Source organism: Bidens hawaiensis, unplaced genomic scaffold, assembly GCF_021521415.1.
Source record: "Bidens hawaiensis isolate Kalapana, Puna unplaced genomic scaffold, B.hawaiensis_p1.1 tig00049124_1, whole genome shotgun sequence".
Taxonomy (NCBI): Eukaryota; Viridiplantae; Streptophyta; class Magnoliopsida; order Asterales; family Asteraceae; genus Bidens; species Bidens hawaiensis.
In genome coordinates, this window is record NW_027498792.1 from 91381 (window position 1) to 104611 (window position 13231).

The following is a 13231-nucleotide window of genomic DNA, read 5'->3' on the forward strand; positions in this document are numbered from 1 at the left end:
TAATGTAATTTAGTTTTTGATTTAATTTGTTTTGTATTATTATTGTATTTTATTTTATTGCGTTGGTTTTATTTGTTTTATGAAAAAGAAAAGGTTTAAAGCCTCTCGTTGCGTGAAACCATAAAGGGGCATTATAGTGCCACGTGGTTGTAGAGGGGGGCTTACATTGAACAGCCAAACCTAAGGGATGGTTTGTGTAAATACTCCAAAATAAATAAATTTTATTACATTATCTTTTTCTTTTCATCCATGTAAAACAAAACCCTCATCGGCGTCATTTCCAGTATTGGCCGCCGGTGATAAAACAGGTGAAGTCCATTCCAGTATTTTTCTTACTACATAATTCGCCAGAATTACCCCTAAAATGAAAATATATCTTTGATTCGAAGGTTTATTATTGTTACTTCTTATGGGAATATATATGATGTTTTAGTTTTGTAGGTTTAGACCAAGGTGTTTGTTTCAGTATGATTTTAAATATATATGGGGGGCAGTTGTTCAACTGTAAGAAGAACAAGTCAAGATCTGAATGTGTTCATCAGGAGCACAGATCTTTCTCTCCCCAAGGTTTGTAGTTTTAATCTGCTAAAGTAGGACTGGCGAACGGGTCGGGTCTGGTGGGAGAAACATGTTTGAATTGTCATTTTCTTGATGATATATAATCTCAATTGATTTTCATAATACTGTAAGCTGTATTTTGCAACACACCTAGTTCTAAAATTATTTGTGAGGAAGTTGAACTATACGGAGGTTTTATATCTTTTTTTAACATTCTAAGCTTCCAACCATAGCCAACTTGGTGTACATTTATGCAATCATCAAAGTATTAAAGTGAAGGGAATCATTTACATGAAAGACTAAAAGAGTTCGAGATCTCTACACGAATTCTAACGGATTTGAGAATATACACGTTTCTAATTAAAAAAAATGGTCGGTGGGTGTTAAAATGAAAGTTATATATAGAGTCTCTTTAATATTATCAAAGGGTTGTTTTTTTTATACCAATAGAAGTTGAAAGTTATTTATATCAAAGAAGAGTTTAAGTGTGTATAAAGTTCCGCCGTTTTTATATTAGTTTGTGCTTGCACTTCTGTTAACATCTATACACATGTTCTAAATATTAGATTCTTGTAGTGGTGAAAAGATCATTTAGGCATGCAAACAAACCGATCGTTCATTGAACCATTTTTGAACCATGTGACGGGAATTTCATTTATTTAATAAATGAACGAACATGAACACATGTCTTATTCGTTCATATATGTTCATGAATGTTCGTTTACGTTCATTTATGTTTGTTCGTTTACGTTCTTTTACATTGTTTCTCTTTCGTTTCGTTTGTCAATACATTCATTTACATTTTTTAGGCTCATTACAATTAACCTTTTGGGCCCAACACATTGTTGTTCACATTTACTTTCAGTTGGTTATAGCTCAGTTATGTGTGTTCATCTATCTTCACTTATGTTTGTTCACTTACGTTCATGAACTGTTCTTTAACATAAACGAACCCAAACTGTTAGTTTTTTTAAAGAACACACACTAACAATAAAACCTTGTTCGTTCAAAGTTAAACGAACACGAATGTTGGCCCATTTACTTAAAATTGGTCCGTTCAGATTGGTTATTTTAAGGTGTAAAATAAAATATTTGCTAAAAGGCAAACGGGTCAGAAGTCATCGGAAGAACATATTAATGTATTAAACCTTCTATTTAATTTACTTCTAAAAATTAGATTCTTGTTCACCGATATAGTTTCTGTATAATTTACACACTAACTAACTAATCGCCTTTTTTTTCTAGGGTCTCCATATACTCATCTGTCTGCTGCATCATCCCCACTCAACGGGCAAATCAGTCATTTCACTTACAAACCACCACTCAGGTTACCTAGAAGCCGCCACTCTGCAATCACTCCACGAGCATCAAAGGATGCGGCCCCATTTAGTTTCAAATTCCCGCCAATGGAGAAAAAACCAAGATGGTATTGGAGGACATTAGCATGCTTACCATACCTAATGCCACTTCATGAAACATGGATGTATGCAGAAACCGCATATCACCTTCACCCGTTTTTGGAATCTTTTGAGTTCCTAACTTACCCTTTTCTAAGTGCGCTCGGGGGTCTACCAAGTTGGTTTTTGATTGCGTATTTCATAGTTGCTTACCTGGCGGTTGTTAGAAGGAAAGAGTGGCCCCACTTTTTTAGGTTTCATGTGGTGTCGTGAATGCTGTTGGAAATTGCGTTGCAGGTGACAGGGACTGTGTGGCGGTGGCTGCCTGGTGCGTGGTATTGGGGAAAGGCTGGGATGCATTTTTGGACTGCGTTTGCGTTTGCGTTTTTGTTTACAGTTTTGGAGTGTATTCGGTGTTGTCTTGTTGGGATGTATGCGGATGTCCCATTTGTGTCGGATGCGGCTTATATTCAAATCCCATACGAGTAAGATGGATGGATATTGTTGTTTGTTTGTTTGTTTGTGGGCTGCTGTTTTAGGGTCTTTTTAATTATGTAAGCCTTTTGTTTTAGACAATATATTATTACTTTAGTCTCTAGTTTCCCTACAAATATATTGGTTTACTAGGTTGACTTGAAAAATTGAAACGTGAGAGGTTTGGGTAGTCTTTCAGCACTAATCTAACTTGGGCAACAAAGTCACTCAATTTCTTTTCATCACTAATTACATTAGAAGCACAAACAGTTACTAAAGTTTTCAATATGCTGCACAAAGTTCCCAAATCAAATATATCAATTTACTTGATATTGATAACAACCAAAAGATTAAATAATTAGATGCTTTATAGATTATAACATAAGTTACCTTGTATAGAAGAATATTTCTTACTCTAGCCCTTGCTTTATAGACTACAAGAGATACTACAAGAATGACTAATGTCAATTTTGTGCATTAATTAAGAAAATGAATCGATTTAACATTGGGATCTATACGTTTTGCTTCACCAGTCCCACTTGTTTTAGTCCCCTCGAGTTCTTGAACCATGTAATTGTCAATATCGGTTCCCAACTGTAACATTAAAATACATTCAAATCATATATGATCCAGATCATCATTCTTATGGACCTTAATGCCCAAAAAAACAATATTCATATAAATAAACGAAATGGCAAAAATCAACCAATTCAGTATATATAAATTTATATATTAAAAAACCAATCAGTTTTTTACCTGTTAAACCAAACACCGACATGTTAGCAAAAACCTTGTTCTGGCCAGTTAAGTATATAAAATTGGCCAGTTAATGAAACAAAAAGTTGGCCCGTTAGCGGGTTAAATTTGACCAGATTTTAAAAACCTTTTTTTTACAGTTAACAAAGCAAAAAGGTGACCCATTACTGGGTTAAATTTGAACCGGCGTTATAAAATTGTGTCCTCGAGTGTTTTTAAAAGGAAATGGGACAAATATGTTAAATGACAAAAATGCCCTTGTTTGATTAACTTATAAATACAAACTCAAGTGCCTAAAAACTCATTAAACTACTTTCGTTATCTCATATCAGTTTCAGATAAATAAATTTAAAACCCAATTTAAAAAAGACCAAAAATAATTAAAGAAAAAAAACAAAGGAATATCACTGCAGTAGAGTAATTAGAGCTCAAAAGTCATTCCATTTAGAAATCACAAACAACCAATTGGTTAACATGACTATGAATCTATAATAGATCAGAAAATAAGCACATACTTGTAAACTTGCCACTTTTATGGAGGTCTATAACTACAAACTTTGGTGAAATTTAAGAGCTAGCTGTTACAAACAAAATTTTAATTTTAGATATACCATGATATTGTAGCATCCTAACTTGATTGTTTGGTAAAACAATCACCCCTTTCCTTCTAATTTGGATGTGCAGAATATCATTTGACATAAAATATCCCAAATATACCCCTAGTAGCCAACTTGCCATTTTGACCCGTATGCACATAATTCTAGATACTTTACTAATGAGATATTTTCTTTGTATATGAATTTCTAGATACTTAATTTCATATATCACTTGTGTTACATGGGTAAATACTAAATATAGAGTAATTCAATATAGAGTTGTCATGGTAAACAAAAAGTGAAGCCATCAGGTAAGAAGACAGAAACTAAAGTTTCAATCTTTTTGATAAGTTACAAAGAGAACATCTTTGTAAAGTTGTGTTAGACGTCCGTTAATAAAAAAGGGTGTCAATTAGGTTATAATGAAAATGGGTTCGGGTTGAACGTGGTCGTTTTAAAGATATATTTTAAAGATATAATACATGTGGAGTTTGTAAAGATTAGAAGATTTGCAATGTGGTTGAACGTAAGCACAAAAAAAGGGTACTTACCAATGTGTAGTCGACTAAAGATTCGTTAAAGATATATGGATTTCGGAAAATGGACCTGCAATAAAGTTGTGTAACATTAATAGTACCATTAGTTGTGTAACCTAAATTACTTAAACATTCAAACAGAGTAGTAGTAAACACAAAACCATACACCAAACTAACTATCTACTCAAACACGCAAAAATAAATGTTAAGCACAACTAGGAAACAACATTAAAACTATTACAATTGAAACCCAAGGCATAACATACAACAGCTAACCTATAAAAATAGTGAAATTAACAGATTGAAGAAGATTACCTAACGCAAGACAGGGACAAAAAACCAACAGTGTAAACAAACATTGCCATTAACTATCCAGCACCGTTGGATAATCGAATCTGTAAAAAATTGAACCGAGACTATAAATTGAATCGACATTGCACTGTTAAGTAATAATCAAAATTAGGGTTAGTATTGAAAGATCGCAGTTTGCATATATAATCATAATAGAATTCGGGTTGAGGATTACATATAAACTGAATCTTTGAAACGGATTACAAATATTGATCGATTGAATCTATGAATCGGATTGCAAATAATGTAAATTGATTGTTTAAATCGGATTAGATGTTACGAATTATTTCTAAATTGAATATATGAATCGGTTCTTAAAGCTTTGATACATACCGTTAAGTTGATGATTGATGGATTTCAATACAATAACCAAATGGTGATTGTTTCATTGTTAGGGTTAGAGAAGATGTGAATATGTTGATAAAAATAGATTTGAACATGATAAGCGCGACTTTGTTTTTGAAAACATATTAATAAAATAATTAAATAAATGAGAAAATGTCACGTGGCAATTTAAAGAAATTTGGTGAAAAACCCATTGGTTTATTAGATAGAGAGATATAGACTTATGCTATGATTTTGGTGAGTAGGTTTTTCCTTGTTTTGATGGAAGCGTTAGGTCTTTAGTAACCACAAGCTGAATCAGCTGATTTTTGCCGCCGGGCCTTCTTTTTCCTGCAAAATTATTATGTATATTGTATTAAAAACGATACAAGTGGTTACGAGTTTACATCCATGGACTGAACTGTTGTATCATCAAAACTGAACGAAGATCCGGTGGTCAAAAGACCTCATGTTGTGAAGGTATTCAAGGTCATGTGTTATTATACGTTCTCTCTATTTTTCATGTTCACAAACTCATTCACCAATTGCCTCCATCCCTTAACATGTTTCATTCTTCAATATTCGGTTTTTTTAAATAATGTTTAATAAAGAGAATTGTAAACGAATAAATAAAATGGACACCTCACCCGTGTGGTGTTGATCTTTCTCATGCTTCAAAGGGGAATGCTGAATGTTCCATTCTCATGCGATACGCCTATACTTCACCTAGGAACAAGCTTCATCATGCTTCATGTATATCACTTGGCTTAAGGATTGTTAAAGGGGGTCATAGGTGCTACGCAATCATTGCTTACCTTAACATTTAAAATGTGAAGATATAAATAATTAGAATAAAAAAGAAATTATTTACATTAAAAAGAAATTGTTCGTATTAAGTTATTCAGAATTCAACTCTAAAATATTATTAATCTATATTATAAAACCAAAAGTTGTTATTATTATTATTAAACTAATATATATGAACTAATTAATATATTAGAAAAAGTATAGAAGACTAAATCATTGTGAGAACAATAATATTTTAAGGAATAACTTAATAGAATAGTAACCAAGTTTCTTTAAAAACCGTGTAATAAGTTATATGTAGCAAATAGAAGATATTTAAAATAGAAGGCTTATTTTTATAAACATATATTTTATTAGTAAAATAGTTAATATAAATCAAAATGCAGTCTAAAAATATATGCAAATTAATGTTTTAAAAAATAACCATCCCATATCTTTATCATTCTCTTAAATGATTTTAATATTAAATGTGATATAATAAAGTTATTAATGTATATAATACAAGTTTATATGAATAAATAAAAGAGATGTTAAAACTCGATATGCCACATTATTTGTATTCAATCTTGAGGGAATCATGTTTAAGTACGCTCCCCTTTTAGCTCTGCCTTTCAAGAGACCTCTCTATGTAGACCATATATGGAGTATACGAGTCCGTTAGAAAGGAGGTTTAACAATTACATTGAATTAATTCTATAAACAAATTTAATCGATAATGATAATGTATATGGTCTAGCAAGTATATTAAACCCCATAACCCAACTTAATCATGGTGTGATTACATTATTTCCTAATTTGGATTAGAAAGACAACACATATAAAAATTGTTTAATAGTGTATGATTGGTTGCAAAAATCAATTTTGGATGTTATACCACCACCACCCCCCATCCACCAAGTATTTGTCCCAACTCAACAATAATAATTCCTGATTAATAAATATCATTACTCACACGTCTCTTCTCTTTTTTCTCCCCCCATCAATAATAATAATAATAATAATAACCTTATCAAATCTTAGAATAGAACCCTAAACACAAAAGCCAATCCAATCGAATCGAATCCAATCCAACAAATTTGATGGGCTTTGTTGCTGAAATTGCTTCATGGCGAATTCTTGTCATGAGTTGTTCATTTCCTCTTGTTTGAAGTTACCCATCACTCGTTTCCACCTTCTTTTAATTTTTCTGCATACCCTCTTATAACTGGATCAGTTTCAATCGAAAGTTGAAGTGGGTGGTTTATCAATCAAGATGGCATCAGTGTTTTTGTATCATGTGGTTGGGGATCTGACGGTGGGGAAGCCGGAGCTGGTGGAATTTACCGAGAACGAAACGGTGGAAGCGGCGATCAGGGCCATCGGAGAATCGACTGACTGCGGGATTGCGGTTTGGAAGAGGAGATCCGGTTTGATTGAGAATGCCGAAACGAGGCATCAGCGGTTTCTGGGGATCTTGAATCCGCTCGATATCGTTGCCTTCTTGGCTAGAGATGATTGTTTGAATGATCAACTGAAAGCCTTGAAGACACCGGTTTCTGAATTTCTTGTTCCTGATAATACTTTGTTGAAGGAAGTTGATCCTGGCACAAGGTTAGTTTACTTACCTTTACCTTTACCTTTATATATATTATTACTTACATTCAACACACTTGATTGATTCTTAGCAATTTCATTTTTGATGGGATTATGTATGTGTTAGTTTTAATATGATTTGCTCATGATGGGCTAGATTAATCGACGCATTGGAAATAATGAAGCACGGGGTGCGACGCCTTCTCGTTCCTAAAAGCCTCGGCTGGCGAGGCATGAGCAAACGCTTCTCAATTCTCTACAACGGAAAATGGCTCAAAAACATCGATAGCAATCCAAGCATCGCAATCCCCAACATCAACCGATCTTCATCCTCAACACCAGCAACCATAATCCGGGACAAATATTGCTGTCTTTCACGCGAAGACGTTATCCGTTTCTTAATAGGTTGTTTAGGAGCATTAGCCCCCCTTCCTCTATCCTCCATCTCATCTCTCGGTGCAATAAACCCTAATTACTGCTCAATTGAAGCCTCATCACCCGCAATCGAAGCTGCACGTAAGATCCCGCGTGAACCAAGCGCGTTCGCAGTTGTTGACCCGACACCAGACGGTCAACACAAGATAATTGGGGAGATCTCGGCATCTAAGTTATGGAAATGTGATTATTTAGCTGCGGCGTGGGCGCTTGCTAATCTTTCTGCAGGCCAATTTGTGACGGGTGTGGAAGATAACCAGTCATCGCGGTATCTCCCTGATTTGGTGGCGGCTGGGGGCGGTGACAGTGCGGGTGCCGCCAATGGTGGGCGGTTGATTAGGCAGAGGACGTTTAGCAGCAGGAGTATCGGGTTTTTTAATCATAATCCTTCGAGTCAAAGTTTTGGGGTTAATAGGAGCATGTATAGGGGTCGGAGTGTGCCTTTAACGTGTAAGACGACTAGCTCGTTGGCTGCGGTTATGGCTCAGATGTTGTCGCATCGGGCTACTCATGTGTGGGTGACTGAGACTGAGAATGATGATGTGTTGGTTGGGTTGGTTGGGTATGCTGATATCTTGGCGGCTGTTACCCGCCCCCCTGCCGCCCCTGTTCCCGAGGTTCAGTTGAAGCAAGAAGTGAATCAGGAATGTAAATGTTAAAAAAGACTTTTTTCTGGTTGGAATACTGTTTTTGGGTCGGGTCAGCTATGTTAAAGAAAGGTTTGGTTGTGGTTCGTGTTTAATTCGCAGTGTGGTTTTGCTATGGTTTCATCTTGTGGACCTTCACTTGGTCTTGTCTTTGTTTTTTGTTTGAGGTCATATTTGTTATTAATTAATAAATAAATTCATGTGTATAATATGTTATATTTTCATGCATGAACTATAGTTGCATACTTGCGGTGCGCGCATATAATGTATATATGTGTGAACCCTCGGGTGGGCAAAAGTAAAATTGCACTAATTTTGACGTTATTTTACTAATTTTGTGAAAATAACGTTAAAAGTGATGGAAGGTTAATCAGGCATCATGTGGTGGCGTTGATAGCCGAAAGACAAGGGTACATGCACCAATCAGCCGGCGTCCCGATGATTGAGTGCTATGTGTCTTATGTAATATGTCCAAGGCTTGATGCAGAACTACTATCGAGCCGGGGGTCTCACCGGAAGCAGCCTCTCTATCCCCATGGGGTAGAGGTAAGGCTGTCTACATCTTACCCTCCTCAGACCCTACCATAGCTTTGCTATTGGTGGGATATACTGAGTACGATGATGATGATGATGATGATGATGATGATGATGATGATGATGATGAACTATGCTGCCTTGAATACATATATGAAACTGTGATGATACAATGCAAGTATGCAACTTAACAACCCAAAACCATGTCCTCCGGGCAAATGTCTTTTGTGTTGCCCTTCGAAACTGCTTCTAAACTGAAACGAATTTGACCCAGAAACCAATTTGGTTTCGATTCGACCTGACGGTTTGTAAATTGGTTTTGATAACTTCTCAATTGAAACCGCTTAAAACTGATCTAAGTCCGGTTGAAACTGGTTTCAAAGTTCAAACCAATCCAATTCTTTTTTCACTTGAAATTAGTTTCTAAACCAAACTGGGTTAGGCCAAACCTGTTTCGGCTACCTTATGAGTCGATCCAATCCAGTTTGGGCCCAAAACCAGTTTGTGAAACTGTAGCTCAAAACCAGTTTCGGTGCAAGCTGCAATTTGCGTTGTTCCGTTGGTTAGCGGGGTATTGATAGTGATACAGGTTCTCAGTTATCAAAAAAAAAAAACACCCCATAGAAACTTTTCACATGTGTTCGCATTTAACTATATATGCCTCAAACTTACATGTATGAAACCGTCGTGATACAAATACTTTTACAGCCAAACTGAAGCATAAAAAAACCTGAATACCAAACTTGACTTCCTTTTACTTTCAAAAGGAAACATATAAAAACTACTGACTAGAATGAATCACAACAATATAAACAAACTGCACACTATCGGTCTGATGAAGATGCTGAAGCCTTTGATGTTAAAGCATGGATTGTAGCTTGAGTGCTAACCAACTTCTCTCTAAGCAACATTTTGTACGCGTACAGATCTTTAAGGCTTTTCTGGATTTCTGGAATGCTAATTTCCAAACATGCCTTCATTTCTACCAAAACAAACATATATATAAGGAACAGGTTGAAAGTATTGTAATAACATTGTTTTTTTTGTAACCATAAACGGTAAGCCTCACAAACAGCGCGGGTTCAAGTGACTGGTCAAAACAGGACAGCGTAAAAAAAGCATCGACATGGTAATGGCTTAAAACGGTGGTTCTGGTGCCCTGCTTGCGGTGCGCGCATATAATGTATATATGTGTGAACCCTCGGGTGGGCAAAAGTAAAATTGCACTAATTTTGACTTTATTTTACTAATTTTGTGAAAATAACGTTAAAAGTGATGGAAGGTTAATCAGGCATCATGTGGTGGCGTTGATAGCCGAAAGACAAGGGTACATGCACCAATCAGCCGGCGTCCCGATGATTGAGTGCTATGTGCCTTATGTAATATGTCCAAGGCTTGATGCAAAACTACTATCGAGCCGGGGGTCTCACCGGAAGCAGCCTCTCTATCCCCATGGGGTAGAGGTAAGGCTGTCTACATCTTACCCTCCTCAGACCATACCATAGCTTTGCTATTGGTGGGATATACTGAGTACGATGATGATGATGATGATTAAAACGGTGGTTCTGGTAACTAAGATGGGTTGAAATGACTTGGTAAGTGGTGATGATATAGAGGTGAGCAAATGGGTTTACCAGCATCGACCCAAGACCAGGAAAATAGTAAAATCCTACCCGTCGGCCAGCTTTGAGTTAGTTTTACAACAGTGGCCCGAAGGAGACTAATTTGAGATAACACAAATCAACACATATGCATATTTTTTTTACCCAAATAAACCCATTATTTGAAGAATGGGCCATGATTGCCACCAATAACAAACGGACAAAAAGGGTTGTGGGCGGGTGAACCCAACTCAGCCCAATTAACTAAGAATGACACTTTTCAACCACGCCCGTTATTATCAACCCAACTGACCCGCCCATCTTGCCAATTCTAGGTTCAGTCATTATAGTTACCTAATGACGGTGGAAAAGGTATATCATCAGCAGCCATAACTTGTGGATCTACATCAGATGAACATATAATACTGTTTCCATTTTGTTCTTCCTGACAATTTACATCCCTTAATACCTGCAAAGGAGATGAATACACGCAATCTGAGTGACGAGTTGTTTTGTAAAATCAAACTTAATGTCCATCAAATGAACAGTTCATCTTGTCATGATGGACTGCCAAATGATTACCTTGTCACTCGGTGTGGTAACTTTATTATTGAAACTAATGGTATCCATTCGTATTTGTTTCCTTTGATTAACGGATGAAGCTGGCCCACCTTTAGGAACCGCAAAACAATTGCAGCACTCCATTTCCACAGAAACTGAATCTTCAAACGGTGATATTCCACGACCCCATGTAAAACTTACATACTTCCTTAACTAGTTCCAGTTATAAAACAAATCATTCAAAATTTCAAAGTGAGTGCACAATACAAAATAATTAAAAACTCATTATTGTTGCTTACATCCAACCATCTAAACGAACATGCTATACGATTAAATAAGATATCATAATACCTTGTTTCACCGTTCTTGGGCTTTCCGACTGTTTCTAATACTTCTCATTACCGCGTCCTCGTGTCGGAATCTCTTGAATCTATATTCAAACTATTTAACAAAAACTATAATTAGGATCATATACAACCTCCTAAATAACTTTACTCGCTAAATTAGAATTCAATATAATAATATAACCTAACTAGTCATACATTGAAAAAACTAATTATTTATAATAATCCTGAATATTTTGGACAAAAAAGAAAGCTAATAACTGTTTTTGTAGAAATGTATATACAAGTATTTAAGGAAAAAGGAATATGACGCATACTTGCTTGCACCAAAAGGTAGAAAAATATGCCAATACTAACACAGTACAAGCCACCAAGATCAGCAAGAAAGCCCACTGCATTCTTCAAATAATAAGATGAGTTAGATCACTATGCTTAACTCATCATATCTATTAGGACTTAGGAGTGTGCACGAAACCAAAATAACTGAACCGTAAACCCTAATACGTTATAACCGAAATAACAGAAACTAACAAAAAACTCATGGTTTGGTTTTATGTTTTAGTTTGGCTTTGGTTTTGCTATCAACCAAAAACCGAAGCAAACTTTGTAAGACATTAATAAATGGTGTGGTGCAATAGTTTCAAATCCAAATGTGTAATAATCAATTAAGCATTTAAAAAAGGAAAAAAAAAATTCAGGCCCAATTCTTTATTTTGGGTCATGTTTTTTCGGCTTAAAAAACCGAAACCGAACAATCAGAATCCAAAAACCAAATTTTCTGTTTTTGGTTCCATGCACACACTTAAGGTATCTATGAAAAAACAAATCTAATTACAACAAATGACTCACCAGGCCCGAGATTGCTCTGATTATCAATTTGCACAATGTAAGACGAAAGGAAATTAATATGAAACGTTGTATTGACATACCCATCACTAGAACCTTCTAGAGAGGCCCGAAGCTGACTCGTGTCACTAAAAGACGAACCCGGAACAAAATCATGAAACAAAGGTTGTATAAGTCTAAGATCATGTTTATTCCGGTATATTCTCGGAAACAAATTAAATTGCAGAATATTCGGATCTCTTCCTCTATAAGTAACAAACTTTGCAGTATTCGTGCTTCCATTCTTTAACGACCCACTAACATAACTCATATGTTTCTTGTGGCGGCGGTCTCTGGCGGTCAACTTAAAGTCAAACCCAACAGCGAGAGCTGGCACGTTTGGGAGGTCAGCAAACTGCCATGAAATGTATATGCTGTCGCTAAGGAGCTGGCAGTCGTTACATTTAAGCGTTATGGTGGGCCCGTTTGTGGTGTTTTGGCAAGAGAAGTTGACGAATGTGGAAAGCGGTTGGGTTCGATAAAAGCGGGGTTTCCGGTTATTAAAGTAAGGGGTCCGTTGAGGTTGGAGCATGTCATGGTGGTAATGTTGAATTCCATGTCGTTATGGAAGGATGCTAAATCGGGGGCGTTTGTAGCGATCACACTGTGTATTTCAATGGTTCTCATGTGGTAAAGTAACCTGTGATGATACATTTGTAATAATGATGACTGGTTATAAGAAAAGAAAAGTAAAAGTAAAATGATGAGTTACTTACGATAAGGAAGCAGAAGAGGAGCCAGGTGGCAAGCAGCACAAGGGTGGCTTCAAGAAACACAGCCTGGGATGTTGATTGAGTAGTCCAACAGAGAACTCCTTTTCAGGTGGACCGGGGATGCTCAAGGGGCTGCACAC

At 36.1% G+C, this 13231-nt stretch overlaps 1 protein-coding gene and 2 pseudogenes across 3 annotated transcripts; 2 read left to right on the forward strand and 1 right to left on the reverse strand.

Moving 5' to 3' along the window:
* Positions 1 to 229: 229 nt before the first annotated feature.
* LOC143597828 (protein TIC 20-I, chloroplastic-like) lies at positions 230 to 5289 on the forward strand (annotated as a pseudogene). Its single transcript, XR_013147004.1, has 4 exons — positions 230 to 308; positions 442 to 567; positions 1804 to 2573; positions 5223 to 5289. The product of XR_013147004.1 is annotated as a protein TIC 20-I, chloroplastic-like (transcript).
* A 1740-nt stretch (positions 5290 to 7029) lies between these two features.
* On the forward strand, positions 7030 to 8533 carry LOC143597829 (CBS domain-containing protein CBSX6-like). The gene is made up of 2 exons (XM_077076214.1): positions 7030 to 7389; positions 7529 to 8533. The coding sequence occupies exons 1-2, from the start codon at positions 7052 to 7054 to the stop codon at positions 8463 to 8465; spliced, it is 1275 nt and encodes a 424-aa protein (XP_076932329.1). The 5' UTR covers positions 7030 to 7051; the 3' UTR covers positions 8466 to 8533.
* A 1079-nt stretch (positions 8534 to 9612) lies between these two features.
* On the reverse strand, positions 9613 to 13005 carry LOC143597826 (uncharacterized; annotated as a pseudogene). The gene is made up of 6 exons (XR_013147003.1): positions 12343 to 13005; positions 11815 to 11885; positions 11501 to 11590; positions 11171 to 11362; positions 10943 to 11057; positions 9613 to 9969 (listed from the first exon to the last, which is right to left on the reverse strand). The product of XR_013147003.1 is annotated as an uncharacterized LOC143597826 (transcript).
* Between the last annotated feature and the right edge of the window lie 226 nt (positions 13006 to 13231).